Genomic DNA, 20,064 nt, shown 5'->3' with positions numbered 1-20,064 from the left:
GCAGATGAATAATTAAAACGAAATTTGCATTTTTTTTTGCTAAATGGTTTTCTCATGGTTTTTATTGAATGATTTTGAGAACAAAAGGTACGGGGGAGGAGGCCTAGTTGCCCTCCTATTTTTTGGCTACTTAAAAAGGTAACTAGAACTTTTTATTTTTTTTACGAATGTTTTTATTAGTAAAAGATATACACAACTTATAAATTAGCTTACGTAACGAACTTCTGTATTCTCATGTTTTTATTACGTGTATGAAGGGGTTCATCCCCTCGTCAGTACCTGGCTCTTTACACTAAAGCTTAAATTGTGTCCCAATTTCCTAAAGAATGACCCCGAAATCACAAAAACTGTAGAATAAATAGTTGAAATTACTAAAAATACTTTAGTGTAAAGAGCGAGGTATTATGAGGAGGTGAGCCCATCATATACGTAACAATTTCTGTTCGTTTTAAGTTTTAATGCTTCTCTTTACTTTCAGTTGAACAAACTTTTTCATATTAATTTTTTATTTGTTTTTTTAAACAATGCTAGAAAATCCTGCGCTCCCTTCATGAGAATTTTCTTCCGCCATGACAAATTCCTCCAAGGAAAGTTCCCCCAACATATTCCCCTCTTCTCACCCCCCCCCCCAACCTAAAAATCCCCCTGAAAACGTCTGTAAGCTTCCAAATAACCATTACTATATGTAAGCACTGGTCAAAGTTTGTAACTTGTGTCCCCTCCCATGGGGACTGTGGGGGAGTAAGTCGTCCTCAAAGATATAGTTATAAGGTTCTTTGACTACTCTGAATAAAATGGCTATCTCAGAATTTTGATCTGGCGACTTTGGGAAAATAATTAGCTTTTGGGGGCCTAGGTGCCCTCCAATTTTTTGGTCACTTAGAATGAGCCCTCTTGCAAGATTCTAGGACCACTGGGTCGATACGATCACCCCTGGGAAAAATTTCCGTTAGAATTAGCCCTCTCACGACATTCTAAGATCACTGGGTCGATAAGATCACCTCTGGAAAAAAAAAATAAATAAAAATAAACACGCATTCGTGATCTGTTTTATGGAAAAAAAAAAAAAAAATACAAAATTCCACATTTTTCTAGACAGGAGCTTGAAACTTCTAAAATAGGGTTCTCTAATACGCTGAATCTGGTGGTGTGATTTTCGCAAAACTTTTATGGCGTTTCGGGGGTTTTTCCGCCTATTATCTAAAATAAGGCAAATTTTCTAAGGCTCGTAACTTTTGATGGGTAAGACTAAACTTGATGAAACTTGATGATCATTTTTTTAGAGTTTCGGTTACTATTGAGCCGGGTCGCTCCTTACTAAGTTTTAATGTTTCTCATTACTTTCATTTAAAGCTAATGTTTTTTTTTATTTAATTTCTGGACGTTTTTGAATTAATGCATGTTTTGATCTTGGCTCTCCGCACATAAATAATTAAAACGAAATTTGCATATTATTTTTTTTTTTTGGCTAAATAGATTTCTCATAGTTTTATTCGGAAGATTTTGAGAAAAAATGAGAGAGGGAGGAGGCTTAGTTGCCCTCCAATTTTCCGATTACTTAAAAAGGCAACTAGAACTTTTAATTTTTTACGAACGTTTTCATTAGTAAAAAAATACGTGACTTACGAATTAACTTACGTAACGAACTTCTATATTCGTGTGTTTTTCTTGCGTATATGATGGGGTTCACCTCTCGTCGATACCTCGTTCTTTACACTAAAGCTTAAATTTTGTCCAAATTCCTTAAGAATGACCTCTGAATCACAAAGGCCGTAGAATAAATAGTTGAAACTACTAAAAATACTTTAGCGTAAAGAGTGAGGTATTACGAGGAATTAAACTCCTCAAATGCGTAATAATTTCTGTTAGTTTCAAGTTTTGATGCTGCTCCTTACTTTCAGTAGAAAAAACTTTTCACATTTATTTTTATTGTTTTTTCAAATAATACTAGAAAATCCTGTGTCCCTTTCATGGAAATTAAGATGAATATAGAATGAGCTTTGGGGAAAGAAGGGGGGTAGAAATTTACATATAATTACTCTTTTTTTCTCAGAAACATTTTTGTCAGTGCCCTTATCATTATTACTGGGGGGGGGTAATTTTTCCCCTCCCAGTGCGATCGCCCTTTCGTCTGTAGTATAAAACATTACATGCACATGCCAATCATCACAGAGGTAGAAAAGTTGAGGCGTGGCATCGTGAGCCTCTCCAGAAATCTCTTTGGGGTAGGGGGGGGGGTTCTCTTTTCCTTTTTCTATTTTTCTTTTCCTGTGCATACATACAATGTTTCGATGTATTTAAACATGTGTATAGAATATGTTAAATGTGATAATTTTATGTATAGAATGTTCAACCCTATTGTAAAGGTCGCAAGGGCTTTAACATCGTAGAGGATTAAAAATCACTTAGAATTTCGATTCATATGAATAATAATACTCCTTTCCACCCACCCAAAATTATGTAAAAATATTACATAAAATGTAATATTACATATAATATTTACATAAAATATTACAATATTACATATTGTAGTAAAAATATTATTATAACACTTATTCAGCAAAACTACTGTTCGTCTAAAATGTTGACGAAATTTTCAAACTTTTTCCAAAATTTTAATTATAATTCAAGATTTTAATTCTTATGTAGAAAATCAAAAAAAGTAGGCTGCTACCAATTAATTTACAATTTTGAATATTTACATTTTTTTTATGAACACTTAACAACTAGAAATCAAGGGCATATGGGGCCGGTAGCCCATGTCATATCTAGTTTAGACACATTTTGAAAAAGAATCAGAAATTGAATTTAAAAAAACAAGCTTCTCAACTTAATTAAGGAGCAACATTAAAACTTAAACAGACGGAAATTATTCTTTATTTGAGGCAACAGCACCGTCCTCAACCCCAAACTTTTTACACTAAAATTTGACTTTTGTACAGATTCTTTGGGAACAACTGCTGAAACACAAGAGCCGGTGAATTGGAACACAAAGACTAAAAACTTCGAACGACTAAAAAACTTTACGAAAAAGACTTAGGGGCAGAGCAGAGGGAAGCTTTCATCACAAACAGGATAATTTATGATCGTTTTCAGTTTACTGTTGCTTCTTACTTTCAACTAAAAACTTGTTCTTTAATTTAATTGTTTAATAAAGGCCATTATTTAACAATTAGTTCTGTTATTAGTTTATCTGAACAACATTTAGCTCACAAATTTTATGTGAATATATTTGCATGCTGCGAGATAGAGTCAAAGCAATCATTGACTCAACTCAATGAAACTGACACCTGAATGAAAGGCTAGGATCTGGTTACTTGCTTTACCAAAGACTTTCAAAGAAGAGAACTAACTGTGAACACTAAAAAAAGAAAAACATATCAGATCGAGTTTTTTTTTTCTTAGAGTTCCTCTTTATCACCAAAATTTATTTATGTGATGTGTCTCAGAGTCCCAGCTCACTAAACAGGCCTGAATAAGGTATTTCTATCTCTGATCTGCACCAAAGGGTTGAAATATTCTAATAGTTGAAGATTTCAATTAAAGTGATGTTGGTGCTTAATGATATCTTAACAATAATATGGTGCTAACAATATATGGTGCTAACATAATAATATGGTGCTAACAATAATATGGTGCTTAACAATAATATGGTGCTAAATGATATCTTAGCAATAATAACAAGCACTAACTCGTTTTTTAATTCCCTCGCAACATGTCATCTGCACCAGTTAGCTCAAATTACACCCGATTTCAAAATTATCAGAACCCTCCTTGCTTTATCTAGTTAACATAAATAGACCTGAGAATGTTATTGATGTTAGTAAGCAACCGCCAAGAGGATCCACATCGAGTAGTCATGTTTGTCTTCTGACTTTAAAAGCAACCATAAGAAAAGATTAGAGATGAAGGGTACTTAAAAGAAATGTTTAAATTCGAGAAGCAATATGACATGGCGTTTACGATTATCTAGAGGAACTCGAGGATGAGGATATAAGCCACAAAACGTCCGAAAGCATGTATGATCACCAAAACCAAATAGAAGAAATGTAAGATGGGTTAAAGTACTCAGTTGCTATCTTGAAACTATTGAACTAAAAAATATTATTTTCTATTTTTTCAAATCACATGAGCATTTTCAATTAAAGAACATACTGTTGAACTTCACCAAGCTATATTTCACTCACGTAAAGCAAAACTTCACGCAAGCCGACTTATCTAAAACCAATTAACAGTTTAAAGCAAATAAAACACAAGGAAGTTCTCGGGTTCACCCTCGGCTATTTAGCAAATTGCCTCTCAAATCTCCCTACCTCCAATCTTGCGCATCAAGAAATCCATAAACTCAACCACAATTAACAAAGATTGGTTAGTGGAATGTACCAAAAGGGAGAAAAAGAAAGCGCAGAAAATTATCGACCAATTAGCATAACAACAGTGTACTGTAAGCGGTTTATCAAAAAAGCATTTATCAGTCATCTGGAACTGAGTCTGCTTCTCCATTCCTCAAACATACCTTTAGATTAGGCAGTAGGGGCTAACCTGATCATAGCTAGGTGAAAACAGCTTGAAGCCAAGTTCATACTAAAAAATTTTCTTAGACAGTATTTAACAAAATATGTCATAACGAATTAACCACGACACAACAGATCATGGGAATCCTCAGGAGAATCCAGGCTGATTTCATCCTCTTACGACACGTCGTTAGCTAAGGTATTTATAATGAGCGAGAAGAACAAACTGTTAAGGATATATTCTCTATGGTGTTCCTTAGGAACCATACTTGCACCTAATTTGTTCATTTGCCTTGGAAATGATAACCCTTGGAAGTCAAGCCTCGAGTGATGTTGTGAGCAGATGATTTTTGGCTGGATGGATTTACTTAATCCAGGTTAAGTTACGTTATCCCTCAATTTGACGTTACTGAAAGATCAGGCCTAGCCTTACAAAAACTGTTACAAGGGAGGAATAGGGAATTCAGAAGATTGGACAAGGAAACAAGTCTGGGAAGTCTTTACATATAAGAACCGAGATATGTCTCCTTAAATACGTCGATTTTGAATCATACTTCATCTTATTCGACCTAATTTTGTCATGGAGGTTTCTGGTTTACAACATGCAGCAAGTGAGAAAATGAGAAGACAACAACGTATGAACTGCATAACTGTCTATTCATATTACTATTCTTTCAAAACATAGGTCATCAATCTTTTGTTCGATAGCCTACTGTAAACTTTTTTTATATTTAAAATTAACCGAATTATTTTGCCATAAGCTTGGTTTCAAAACAATTGGTGACTGTGGTTGTCTTCAGACTCCTTAAGATGGGTAAGGAGTCAGGTAATACCTCTTTTGTTAAATACTTTAGGATTGCTTCTAGATTCTTATGATTAGTGATCTTTTGACTAATCGAAAAATCTAGAAAATTACAGTACCTAGCACAGTGAAAATAAATCTTATTGTTTGAAATGGTTTCGTATAAAATTACACAACTGTTTTTTGGAATTTTACGAAATTACAAAAATCAGAGATTCAATTTTCAATTTATGTTTAGACATGGTAGCAGCGACAAAAGTATATTATTACCCTAATAACGGCATAATTATTGAACAACCAAAGGAGATATTTTGGGGAAATGGAAAGACCTAAGAAAGGTCCAGGAGGATCTTTTTTATTTTCATGTTACTTTAAGTTAGGAGTAGATTCAAAATATTACCAAAATTGATCAATGGAGAATCTTAAACTTGGCATTCGATAGCAGTTCTTAAATAAAAATGCTTCTCATCCTTATTAAGACTAAATAAAAAAAAAAAACAAGTTTTTTTAAATGAAAGTAAGGAGCAACATCAAAACTTAAAACGAACAGAAATTACTCTGTATATGAATGGAGCTTTTCCTCCTCACCGCCTCGCTCTTTACGCTAAAGTTTGACTCTTTCTCTAACTCTATTTTTAAAACAGTAAGAAACTTTAGCGTAAAGAGCGGGGCATTGAGGAGGAAGAGCTCCCTTCAAATGCGGAGTAATTTCTGTTCGTTTTAAGTTTCAATGTTTCTCGTTACTTTCATCTAAAAACACTTGTTTTTTTTATTTAATCTCAGGACGTTTTTGAATTAATGCATGTTTTAATCTTGGCTCTCCGCACATAAATAATTAAAACGGAATTTGCATATTAATTAATTGCAATTTTGAAAATTTTAGGAATTTTTGAGAAAAAAGAGCAAGGGAGGAGGCCTAGTTGCCCTCCAATTTTTTTATTACTTAAAAAAGCAACTGGAACTTTTAATTTTTTACAAACGTTTTCATTGGTAAAAAATATACGTAACTTACGAATTAACTTACGTAACAAACTTCTATATTCGTATGTTTTTATTGCGTATATGAGGGGGGTTCAAACTCGTCGATACCTCGCTCTTTACACTAAAGCTTAAATTTTGTCCCAATTCCTAAAGAATCACATCTGAATCACAAAGGCCGTAGAATAAATAGTTTAAATTACTAAAAATACTTTAGCGTAAAGAATGAGATATAACGAGGAGGTAAACCCCTCATATGCGTAATAATTTTTGTTCGTTTTAAGTTTTAATGCTGCTCCTTACTTTCAGTAGAAAAAACTTTTCATATTTATTTTTTCATTGTTTTTTTCAAATAATGCTAGAAAATCCCGCGCCCCCTTCATTGAAATTATCTTCACCCATCAGCAGTTTCTCAATGGAGATATCCTCCCACGTAACCCCCCTTGAACTCTCCCCCCCCCAAACCAAAAAATCCCCCTGAAAACGTATGTACACTTCCCAGTAACCATTACTATATGTAAACACAGGTCAAAGTTTGTAACTTGCAACCCCTCCCACGGGGACTGCGGGTGAGTAAGTCGTCCCTAAAGACATAGTTATTAGGCTTTTCGACTATGGTGAATAAAATGGCCATGTCTGAATTTTGATCCAGTGGCTTTTGGAAAAAATGAGCGTGGGAGGGGGCCTAGGTACCCTCCAATTTTTTGGTCACTTAAAAATGGCACTAGGACTTTCAATTTCCGTTAGAATGATCCTTTTACACAGAGTTGCGCATTGTACGTACAATAACCTTAGAGCGCAAATTAAAATACCCTCATGTCTAACTGAATCCGTTGTTTTACCAGTTCGTAAAGGGGCCAGGCAAGGCTCAGTTGTGTCTCCGACTTTGTATAACAATAGCGTTCTGCCGGCAAAAGCCCAGGTAGCTACGTCTTGTGTTTCAAAAGGGATCGATGTTTCGTTGATGGCGTATGCTGACGACCTGCTTAATTTGAACAGGTCTGCCGATCGACTACCGATGAATTTTGATGTTTTGAGTAGGGAATATAATAAAATAGGTTTATCATTTAATGTGTCTAAATCAGCCGTACTGTTCTTCAACGCGGGGTATTATGAGAAAGAAAGTCCTTTAGGTGATTCAGCTGTTAAACCACGTGAGAGCATTACCTACCTTGGTTTACTAGCCTCTACTCGACAGGAACGTTGCTTTTACGACACGTAGAGGCGAAAATCCGGATTGCTTACGGATCAATCATTGGTAACAGACATCGATTCTGCCGTAGATTTCTTGCGTCACTGTATAATGCCATTGCCCTCCCACATGTACTGTATATAGCACATTTTTCGAATTATTTGTCGTCCGCCCAATGTACAAAAGTAAGAGTTCTGTTGTTTCGATTCGCAAAGTTCCTTCCGAGACCTCCTCCGTGGACGAAGAACTCGTATATCATGCGTAATTACGGAGTGTCCGTTCCATCAGTTTGCATTAACTGGGTAGTAGAGAATTTCCTGGAAAAGGCTAAGGGAAGGACGAACCCGTGGCTAGCTATCATGTGTCAGTAGTTTTGTTAGTGTACATAGTGTGTGCTTACTTATGCTTATATTCGTAGTGTGATTTTCTTTTCTTTTTCATTCGTACTCCGATGTAATTTCAGTGAATTTTCGGGTAATAAAAGTACTTACTTACTTAAAAAAAAAAACAAATAAACATGCATCCGTGATCTGTCTTCTGGCAAAAAATGCGAAATTCCACATTTTTGTAGATAGGAGCTTGAAACTTTTACAATAAGATTCTCTGATACGCTGAATTTGATGGTGTGATGTTCGTTGATATTGTATGACTTTTAGGGGGTGTTTCTCCCTATTTTCTAAAATGAGGCAAATTTTCTCAGGCTCGTAACTTTTGATGGGTATAACTGATCTTGATGAAACTCACATATTTAAAATCAGCATTAAAATATAATTTTCTTATGTAACTATTGGTATCAAAATTTCACTTTTTAGAGTTTCGGTTACTATTCAGCCGGGTCGCTCCTTACTACAGTTCGTTACCACGAACTGTTTGATACAAGTCTGCTATTTTTCAAAATCGTTGAATCTCAAGTTATCGAGCTATCAACCGTGGGAATTCTAGTAAAAAATAAAATAAAAATAAAATAGGAAAAATACTGAAAACAGAAGAAATTATATACCTCCGAAATTCACCAAATGCCACCAGAAAATTGGGCATTCGTGGTTTGTTGTTTCACTGCTCATCAAATTCGTCTTATTTGTACTGATGTTTATCTGCACTTTTTCCCACCAGTATTGTATACTGCTTGTAGTACCAGACAGTAAATAAACAGTTGTAACTAAAAACATACATCCCAGGTACTTCAGCATATCATGATTTCTCACTATCCATCTATGTGCCTTTCTTGTTCTACATTCAACGAGATATCTAAAAGAATAAATAAAAAACTGTATAAGAAATAATACTTTAATGGGAGTAAAAGTTTTTTTCTAACAAAAAAACACACAAGATCAATATCTCTTCATCAACTTAATTATAAGCATTGTCACTTAGTAACTTTTCAGACCATTTTTACTGGAAATTAAATAAAAAAACAAGTTTTCTAAATGAAAGTAAGGAGCGACATTAAAACTTAAAACGAACAGAAATTATTTCGTATATGGAAGGGACTTTTCCTCCTCAAAGTCTCGCTCTTTAGCTAAAGTTTGATTCTGTCTCTTAACTTACTTTTTAAAACAGTAAAGAACTTTAGCGTAAAGAGCGGGACGTTGAGGAGGAAAGGGTCCCTTTCATATACGAAGTAATTTCTGTTCGTTTTAAGTTTTAATGTCACTCCTTACTTTCATTTAAAAAACTTGTTTTTTATTTAATTTCTGGAGTTTTGAACTAATGCATGTTTTGATCTTGGCTCTCCGCACATAAATAATTAAAACGGAATTTACATAATGATTTTTTTGGCTAAATTGCTTTCTCACAGTTTTAACCGGAAGTTTTTGAGAAAAAAGGAGCGTGGGAGGAGGCCTAGTTGCCCTCCAATTTTTTGGTTCCTTAAAAAGGCAACTAGAACTTCTAATTTTTTACGAATGTTTTCATTAGTAAAAATTTACGTAACTTAAGAATTAACTTACGTAACGAACTTCTATTTTCGTATGTTTTATTGCGTATAAGAGTGGGTCATCCCTCGTCGGTACCTCGCTCTTTACACTAAAGCTTAAATATCCCAATTCCTTAAGAATGACCTCTGAATCACAAAGGCCGTAGAATAAATAGTTGAAATTACTAAAAATACTTTAGCGTAAAAAATGAGGTATTACAAGGCGGTAAACCCCTCATACGCGTAATAATTTTTATTCATATTAAGTTTTAATGCTGCTCCTTACTTTCAGTAGAAAAAACTTTTCATATTTATTTTTTTATTGTTTTTTTTTCAAATAATGCTAGAAAATCCTGCGCCCCCTTCATTGAAATTCTCTTCCCCCATGAGAAGTTCCTCCATGGAAATATCCTTCCACGTAACCCCCTTCAACTCTCCCCCATAAACCAAAAAAAATCCCCCTGAAAACGTCTGTACACTTCCCAATAACCATTACTATATGTAAACAAAGGTCAAAGTTTGTAACTTGCAGCCCCTCCCACGGGGACTGCGGGAGAGTAAGTCGTTCCTAAAGACATAGTTATTAGGTTTTTCGACTATGATGAATACAATGGCTGTCTCAGAATTTTGATCCGGTGACTTTGGGAAACTTATTAGCGCGGGAGGGGCCTGGGTGCCCTCCAACTGTTTTGGTCACTTAAAAAGGGCACTATAACTTTCAATTTCCGTTAGAATTAGCCCTTCCGCGACATTCTAGGACCACTCAGTCGATACGATCATCCCTGGGAAAAAAAAAACAAAAAAAACGAATAAACACGCCTCCATGATTTGTCTTCTGGCGAAAAATGCGAAATTCCACATTTTTGTAGATAGGCGCTTGAAACTTCTACAATAAGGTTCTCTGATACTCTAAATCTGATGGTGTGATTTCCGTTAAAATTGTATGACTTTTAGGGGGTATTTCTCCCTATTTTCTAAAATGAGGCAAATTTTCTCAGGCTCGTAACTTTTGATGGGTATAATTGATCTTGATGAAACTTATATCTTTAAAATCAGCATTAAAATGCAATTCTTTTGATGTAGCTTATTTGTATCAAAATTCCCTTTTTTAGAGTTTCGGTTACTATTGAGCCGGGTCGCTCCTTACTACAGTTCGTTACCACGAACTGTTTGAAAATGGTCAGATCATCATTTGAGGATGTCAGACAGGAAAAAAAATGCTCTGAAGGCCTGAACCTTGGATCTAAGTATCAGAGATGTCATAGGAAATAACCTTGAAGGAAAACTGAGAAAAATAAAGATAGAGAGAGATAGACAGAGAGGGAGAGAAACAAAGAGGGGGAGAGAGGGGTAGAAACAGAATTTACCCGTTTTCTTTACCTTTTAAAGACTTTTATTTATCAGAGGTTCATACAAAAAGTTACAATCACTACTTGTTTAGTAATTAGGCATGTAGTTTACTAATTACATTGATATTATATAGGATTAGAGTTATAATATGGATATGCTATATAAATTGTGTAATAGTAATTATAATTGCTACCACATTAGCCATATTACGTTGTTTTTCATTCTAAGTAAAGTTGTTTTTTAGAATTTATGTGTTTTGTAATAGCTAAATGCTAGATATACGTCCATTTTTCAGTTATAATCAGATGTCTAAAATTAAGTCAAACATACCTATAAAGTCGTATCACAATACTTCCATATAAAGCCACGAATCCTAGTTCACGAATCCAAGGCTCCAGAAGACACTGCATCCTTGACCCACTGAAGAATACTTTCATTATATACTGAAAGAAGACGTAATATTTAACTCTCTGTTTCAGACACCACTAGTCATATTATCTTGCTGAAACCTTTCCTGGTGCTAAACTGTAAGTAAAGAGAAGCCTGTGCAAATTGTAGTCAATACTTGATAACTACTGATAACTAAATATAAATAATAACATATTTTCATGCTGGTTGATTTCCAAGAAACCAAATTTTTCAAAGAAAAGTAAAGAGCTGTTTAAAACTACAAGCGAGCAGTACCGAAGTAATGAACAGAAATTAGTCTGAATGATTCGAACAAGCGAACGGTCAAGGATGACAAATACTGCAAGAATCGATGAATCCTAGAATGAACAGAAATTAAAGTGAATAATCAAATAAACTTCAAATGAACAGAAACTACAGGTATAAAAGTTTGGCCTTTTTTCAGCCCTCGCATTCGAGGAAACCATATTTTCTTTTCAATTTGCTCTATTCATTGGGATGTTTATGGCTTTCTTACTTATCGATATCAAATCAAGAAGATTTGGAAAAAAAGTTCTCCTTTTTGGTCCCTATTATTGAGGTCCTTTCTATTACTTTAAATGCATTATGGACCACTTGGTCCAAAAACTTTTAGTTGTTGAGTTTAAACCTATTCATAAAAAGTTTATTGTCCGCTTGCTGCGACATTTTTTATCTAAGCAGAAATTACAATATCTAGCCAAGTCAAACTTAAAACGAGCAAAAATTAACCTGAGTAGGTCTGATAACCTCCATGTCCTCTCAAGACCAGAACATAATTTGCGCTTCACTGAAAAAACAAGCAAACAAATAACCTTGGATTGTCAGTTTAATAAATGTATACTGATATTTATTTCTTAAAGTTTTGACAATTTTTAGTTTATGAAAGTAAAAAAGTTAAAACATTTAAAACGTATTTTGTTTTCTTCACGAAGTTGATGAAGAGTTGTTAAGCTGGCTTTACCGTCATCCAAGGGGACTACAATTTTTAATGTATTGATTAAAAGAACTTTAGTAGATGTTCTACAGGCAAAGGCTGAAACGGTTTCTAAGGCTTCTGCTGATTTCTCGAGTCCGGACAATGATGATAGTGAAGTACAAACTGTCCTGGATCGTGTGACTTTTTATCCTCCTAAGATCCTTTACATTTTGCGGCATCTTGATGTGACCAAAGCCAAAGTTCCTGACAATATATCAAATGTTTTCTATAAATCCTGCAATGGCGAACTATCTGGACCTTTGTCATTGCTCTTCTGGATATGCTTGCACTCCAGAACCTCCCCACAAACGTGGAAGTCCACCCATATTATACCTAACCTAAAGCCAGAGGCTGATCCAACGAGCATTGTCACTTGTAGGCCCATTAGCCACCTCTCCTGCATAAAATCTATGAGACGTTGACTATTTGTCGAAGCATGTTGAAGCTTGGTGGCAAATTTCTGCTTATAATAAAATCGTGGCTGATGAATCGCATGGACTGGATCTTTGCAGTCCTTTCGATCATCTTTACTCTTTGAAAGTAATCATAGCTTGTATGCCTTTTGCTTTGCTCGGATACCCTTCTTGCACTGGGTGTTGAACCAAGGTTTGTCCTTACTAGACACCTGGTTTACTTTATAGGGATATGTTTTTTGACAGTATTTTATAGCCTGATGGTATATCTCTGCAGCTTTGCCTGGGCCTTAAAGGAGAAAGGCTCTCCACTTCTGAGAACAAAGAGTATTTTCCAAACAATCCCAATCACTTCTTTTGAATTGCTAGATTGTTCGCTCATTTATTATTTGAGGCGGAATACGGAAGTTTTCACGTGCAGTGGCAGCAACGCGGTCACTTTTGAAAGCATGAACGTCTGCCTTAAAAGAGTCAAGGCGATCTATCAGGAAGAGGTCAATATGAGGTGAGCTGTTTGGGCCGTGATGCGTGTAAAAATTGACAAGTTATTCCAGTCCGTTTGAGAGAGATAGATCATATAAGTCTGATCCCTCATTATCAGTGTTTTTTATGCAAAGGCACACTCTATGATGGACGTTGAAGTCTCCATGGAGGATAATGGCAGACTTAGCGTACTTGCCCCGAATATATTCGAGGGAGACTTCAAGATGGCTATTAATGTGGCAGGCTTGACGGTTATACACGGTAAAAACGATCTCGAACTTATTTGGGAGGGTCGTTCTAACCCACAGAGCTTCATTGCCTGGTGAATCTGGTATATTTAGGTATGAATATGGTATATGGCTCAGTAGATAAACAGCAACATTTTCTCCTCCGTAATTAGCGCCGTCACTACGTTCAAGATCTTACCTGAGGAGCATGTATGGCGTCCTCACTGCTCTGTATTTCATGGTTTAGTTTGGTCTGAGTAATGCACATGAGGATGGTTTGATCGAGCTCCCTAAATATAAGAGCTGGTCAAACTTTAATCGTGATAACACGTACATCGCTGTGGACTATCGTGGGTCGGATCACTTGGATGGTCGGAAGACATGCTACAGGTCCTCTGCAAAAGAGCTGTTTGGTCTGAGGCTTTTTATTACTGTCAATCATAATCAGGTAAAGAAGCCTTACCGGGTGACTAGCCCAACAAAACCTATTAATCATCTGCCATGTATAATTAGACGGGGAACGGCGCCACCTTCCAACGTAACTCATTACTACATCTTCAATATTGTAGGCGGTACCCATAGTGGGATAGGATTCAGCACAAGTGCCTTCCCTCTAGTGATATTACAAATCTTAGATAATATTTATTGTGCCACCTGCTGACGCATCGCATTGCTATATCTTAAACAAGAAGATGGTACCCCGTAATGTGTTAGAATTTGGCACAATTGCCTCCCACATAGTGAGAATACAAATCTTAGACTAAAAAGTTACTGAATTAGAAAAGTAATAATGAATAAAATAAACATTCAAACAGGAATAAACTTAGGATGCCTAGTTTAAGGTATTACGTCTAAAAAGGTAATAATGTTATACTTTCTTAGAATTTATAATTTCATTATTTCTTAGAATTTATAATTTTTGGAAAATTCTCCATACAGAAATTACGGAGATTAAATGTATTTTACGATATATAAGGAGGTAGATTTGCTGTTTTCTCAATTTTGTTCACTAACAATACCCAAAAATAAATTTTTCAATAAAAATATACCCAAAAAAGTATTTTTAAACCTGGGTGGCATCTAGGGGACACGGTACTCCTGCTTGGAATTGATACCAATGATTAAGCATTTGTTCAAATTAAACGTGAAGGACGGAGGCTTAGGATTGACAATAAAGTTTGTACTCTACTGCCTTCGGAGAATGTTTTGGATATAGTCAGAATAATTAGTGACCATATTGAAAACCAATTTCCCTACAAAAATAACTCCTATACCTGCATCGTTAAACACCAGTAAAACCACCAGTAAAACATATTTAAACCAAATTTATAAAATATCGTTCATAAACATTACTTTACAATAGAAATAATATAAGTCTTTGGATTAAGCACGTGCGTAGAAATGTTTTAATATGCAAATGATACAAGAAGAAATACTTTCCACTTTTGTGATTTGACTGAAATGTCTTGAAACTCAGGGAGATTTGGGATTTTGTCGGGAAGGAAAGTAGACGCTGAGACCCTCCCTGGTATACCCCTGCCCAGGGTGCCACTTAACATGAAAGACATGTATTGATTTGTCAGCAAAAACTACCCTCAGAGGAAAACCGTCATATCTTAAAAATTCGCAAAAGAAGACAAGAATTGCCAGAAAGGTTCCTATTTTTGGCAATAATTTACAAAACTTGACTGATACAAGACATGATACAACAATTTTAATTTTCTTCTTATATTGGAAATAGAAGAGGTAATATACAATAACCCAGGAAATACTAGTTCTTTTTTTGGAAAGCCGTTAAAATTTTGAAGAGTTCCTTGGCTTCGTCGACAAAAATTAGTTTAAAAAACAAAAGTTTCCTTGACAGAATTAAAGAGGGAAGTTGAAACTTAAAAAAAAAAAAAAAAATTATCCAGCACATACCAACAAAACTATCTCAAATAAACTGACTTGCTATTTTCGTGTATTTGTAGAATTTTGAAAAACTAGAGCTCTACTGAAAACACAAACTGACGAAAGCAAGCTGAGAGTTGTAAGGAAGAACCTGAGTTGTATCAATAAAATCGACTTTTGGATTGGTCTGATGTACAGATCCTTCGATGAAAATTCCTTATTGACAAAGAATCAGTGAAAAAAAAAAAGATTTTTGGAAGCAAAAAGTTCTTAATATCGCTAACAAAGTCCTTAGAAAGACAGAGCTTGCCGAAAATAGAAGTATATTTTTTACTATTCTCAATATTTTTCTAAATTTATGATTAAATTTAGCGCACCTTTTAAATAATTTTAAATGCTCAAGCAACCTCAGTTTTCAGTAAAGGACTAGTTTTACATCATCCTACATATCCAAATAATAAGGGGAAATATCAAAACATTAAACCCCCAGTCCCCCCACAAGGTTTCCTTACCCTTCCTAGATTTTTGGAAATTCTATTTTTCGGTATTTTCATTGGAAAACGCCTTTTTTGGGTGTTCTTATTCAAAAAGTGACAAACAACAAATCCCTCTCCATAAATTTTTACAAATACATTACCCCCCAATCTATATTTTCATGAATTTTTAGCCACCGTCCAACTATAGGCCCGATCTCTGACTCATCAAAGAACTTAAATCCTACATATATTGACACACAAAAAATTTAAGACAATCTGTGGAATCTGAGCTTCCTATCTTAGGCCATTCTTTCGCAAACACAAAATATGGGGAAACATCAAAACATTAAACCCCCAGTCCCCCCTCACAAGGTTTCCTTACTCTTCCTCGATTTTTGGAAATTCTATTTTTTGGTATTTTCATTGAAAAACTCCTTTTTTGGGTATTCTTATTCAAAAAGTGAAAAACTACAAATCCCTCTCCGTAAATTTTTACAAATACATTACCCACCAATCTATATTTTCATGAATTTTTAGCCACCGTCCAACTATAGGTCCGATCTCTGACTCATCATAGAACTTAAATCTTGCATTTATTGACACACACAAAATTAAAGACAGTCTGTAGACTCTGAGCTTCCTTCTTAGGCCATTCTTTCGCAAACATCTTTAATCGTTCTGCTTTGATGGCTGATCTAAGGACTTCGATGAGATTATCCTTACACTTCTCTCTTCGACATTCTATTCGGCAGTGAGCTGTAAGATCTTAGCACTTTGATGAAACAAAAACGATTATCTGAGCAGAAAGAACTAAAATCGAAGTCCTTTGATGAAGGGGTTTGCCCAGGATTTTTTGTTCAGTTGGTGCGGGGGTAGTAGAAAAACTATAAGAAACGTAACAAAATGTGTTTTATGCACTTTGATTACGTTTATAAGAGTCAGAAAAATTTTTTTAGGGGGAGTAGTGCAAACCCCCTAGTTCCTTCCCTGAATACGACTTTGCTTTGATGAGCCAAAGAACGGGTTTTATGTCAGAGTATCACAACAAAGGAAATGACAAAGAAAATACAAATACTGTCCCACTTCATTATCAAGCCCTCTAAATGTTTTCTTTGTCGATCCAACAAAGTCAATAAACATCGCTGGCACACTTGTGAAATGACACTGTCAATATGCAATGTCTGTAAATAATGTATATCTAGTCAAGCGCAAATTAATAATTATAGGGAAGAATGTGAGCTGTGTTAACAAAATCTACTTGTTGATTTGTCGGGTGTACAATTCCTTTGAATAATATTCCCTATTGACATAAAACCAATGGAAAAAACAAAATGTTCCAGGAACAAGAAGGACCTTAAGCAGTCTTTTCAAAACAAAAGACTTTCATACAAGCAACAAACAAGAAAAAATCAAACAAGCTCGGCTTTCAGTAAAGTAAATTTTTATGTAAAGTACCAGTTTTTCATAATTCTACAAATATAGAGGGCATCACAAATCAGTTTATTTGAGGTAATTTTAAATATGTATGGCTAAATAAAATTTAAACATATTGTCCCCCTTCTGATGGATCCTTTAAAAGTCCTGACTAGCACATTTCTAGGCTGTTTATCATCTTGTGGCGCATCGTTACTTCTTTGTTAATTAAATAAAAAAAATAAGTTTTTTTAAATGAAAGTAAGGAGCAACATTAAAACTTAAAACGGACAGAAATTACTCCGTATATGAAAGGAGCTATATCTCCTCAACGCCTCGCTCTTCTCTTTCTCTTAACTATTCTCTTTAAAACAGTAAAAAAACTTTAGTGTAAAGAGCGGGGTGTTGAGGTGGAAAAGCCCCTTTCATTTACGGAGTAATTTCTGTTCGTTTTAAGTTTTAATGTCGCTCCTTACTTTCAGTTAAAAAAAGAAACCTAGTTTTTTTTTTTATTTAATTATAATATAGGTGAAAACTTTTGTTTAGTTTTTCTTTTTAGTGTTCTACAAATTCCTCGTGAGGGTAGCGTTACTTCATCGGAGAGTATAGGAACCTCATCGGGTTTAAATATTGCGAAACGAGGGAGGGAGAGGATTTTTTCGTCACAGCTTCTCAAAACTCGGATCAAGTCCAGGACATTGTCCTGATGATTATGTCTTTCGGTCACGCGCGTAAGAACACTGGCAAGAGACCATAATAGTTTCTTGGCCTGAAATATAGCTTCCGGCTTGAAGAATTGTACCGTTTTCTTCGCAATATCTTCGGATCTGTGTCCAGCTTTGTTAGCCCGGTATATAAGGTTTAGCAGAGAGAACCTGCTTGCTCCCCATTCTGTCATCAAATAACATCCAGGTAAATAACTTCTAACGAAAAATGGGTAGTGCCAGACTCGGTACACGTATCCCCAGCAGTTTGCGTGGTGGGGGAATTTAAACTTCCAGCTTCACCAATATTTTCATAAACACTTTTCAAAGCTTGCACCATTTTGATCGTAAGCACAGTAGGAAGTGCCCTCTTGCCCTCTTGCATACTAATAGGTGATGCACTAATATTAAGACACCTTCGTCTGATGCTTTTTAAATCATCACTCCGCTTGGTGTACTAGTATTTTCAAAAAATGATCTGTAAACCTCTTTTGATATTTAACCATGTTCCTTTAATCGATTTAAAATATTTGTACTTAAGACATTTTGGGAAGTTTGCTGACTTCAGAATTTTATACAAATGACTATAAAAAGATTCAATTCTTTTACGATTTTCAATTAAATGTGATAGCAAATCAACTAGATTGTAGGTTAGGACGTGGATGATAGCCCTACTCTTTTTGTCATCAAATTGTAACATGTTCTTTTTCAGCAAGGTAGGTTAAGAGTCTGTGAAATTTCTCACGATAAGAATGACTTAATAAGTCTACAACACTTGTTCAAACTTTTGATCAAACTTTTTCTTGTTTTGGCGGTGCTGCTGGTGCTGCTGCTGGTGCTGGTCGGCAACTGTCTCATTGTTAATAAAATTATCAAGATTTTCTTCAAAGCTCTCAGTTGATGAAAAAGCGAGTTCTATTGACGTCAATTAGTTAGTTTAGGCCATTTTTCTAGAGAATGCTGTTTACAGGTCCCGCGATTACTGGCAGTTACAGTGAAAAGAAGCTACCACCTGCTTGAACAAGAGGTTTTTTTTTAAATATTTCCTCTTATTTTTGAAAGCCAGGGTGTGTGCAATTGAAGGATGTTGTGAGTAGATTTATGGACCCGAAAAACTCTCTTAAAATAATTCCTTTGCATTCTCTCTAACTCCTCACTTTCTCTAAAACCCCAAAGCATACATTTGTAATGCATAACTGGCCGTAGTTTAGTCCTAAATAAATATTTATGCATTGCAAAATCCCTAATTTTTCCAACCTCACTTTTTAAAATTAAATTGATGCACATATATCCTTTTTGTACTCTATGCTTTTTATGCTCCACCTTTATATTTTTCGAATTTTAGTGCTGTAAATCATCAAATGGAATATAATCCAATGGAATGTTGTTTTTATTGAAGCTTGTTTGGAATTGCTTATGGTAACTTTACCATTTATCTTGCCACGAACTAGCTTTTATGAAAAACACCATTACTGGCCCTTGTTTACTTTTTTGTGAATACTTTTTTGATCATCCTACAAGTAGTTGACAAATAATTAACCTAACGGTTATAATTAGTTAAAATTAGTTAAAATAAATTAAAAATTTAATTGAAAAAGTAGTTGACTAACAATTCTTGCTAATAAAAAGAAAGATCTTAATGTTCAACTACAATTTTAATTGGAATACAGAAACCTAAATATAGCAAAGAAAAATCATCTTCATGCTGGTCCGTGGATATGTTGCATCCTAGTAACGGATAATACCTTTCTCTTAACAAAGAAAAGAAGAGAAAAGGACGGGAGAACAATTAACCTTCAGCCTTGGATCGTACTTAATCTTGAGAAAAGAAACGCCACAATAAATCATATTGTTGTTTCTGAGTAGCGTCATCTTTCGTGGAGAGTTTTTTTGTCGACTTCTTGTCCCCTTTGTACAAGGAAGTGTTATTAGACACTAATGACGCTTATTAATTAATTAGTGACCTTAGAAGAAGAGACTCAGTCCAAGATTAAAGAGTGTCAGGTTTTTCTAATTTTATATGAGACAATAAATATAGTATCAAACATTTTTATGAAAATGTATGTGTTTGAGGCTGATCAAAGAAAACAATGATCTATACTAATCTATTGTAATCTGTCATAAATCTATAAAATTATCTTATGTAATTAATAAAGTTTTCACGCCTGAAAATTCATAGTCACTCCCATACTGTATAGCTGAAAATATGGCTTCACAGTGTGTGTATTTCATACCATTTTACTAAATTGCATGCAGTTCACCAAACTAGACCACCAAACTAATGTCCTGGCTAAGGTCCTCC

The 20,064-nt window shown here is 34.9% G+C and overlaps 1 protein-coding gene across 3 annotated transcripts in view; it reads right to left on the bottom strand.

The window, feature by feature from the left end:
• LOC136033548 (metabotropic glycine receptor-like) overlaps positions 1-20,064 on the bottom strand; it is a 129,131-nt gene that overhangs the window by 79,012 nt on the left and 30,055 nt on the right. For all 3 annotated transcript variants that reach the window (XM_065714289.1, XM_065714290.1, XM_065714291.1), the window contains 2 exons: positions 11,082-11,194; positions 8,487-8,734 (listed from right to left, as the gene is read on the bottom strand). In XM_065714289.1, the coding sequence (XP_065570361.1) occupies positions 8,487-8,734; positions 11,082-11,194 (361 nt within the window). The remainder of the gene's footprint in view (positions 1-8,486; positions 8,735-11,081; positions 11,195-20,064) is intronic.

This window comes from Artemia franciscana, chromosome 12 (genome assembly GCF_032884065.1).
Source record: "Artemia franciscana chromosome 12, ASM3288406v1, whole genome shotgun sequence".
Lineage (NCBI taxonomy): Eukaryota > Metazoa > Arthropoda > Branchiopoda > Anostraca > Artemiidae > Artemia > Artemia franciscana.
The sequence above is the reverse complement of the archived record's forward strand: the minus strand, read 5'-3'. Positions and strand labels throughout refer to the sequence as shown.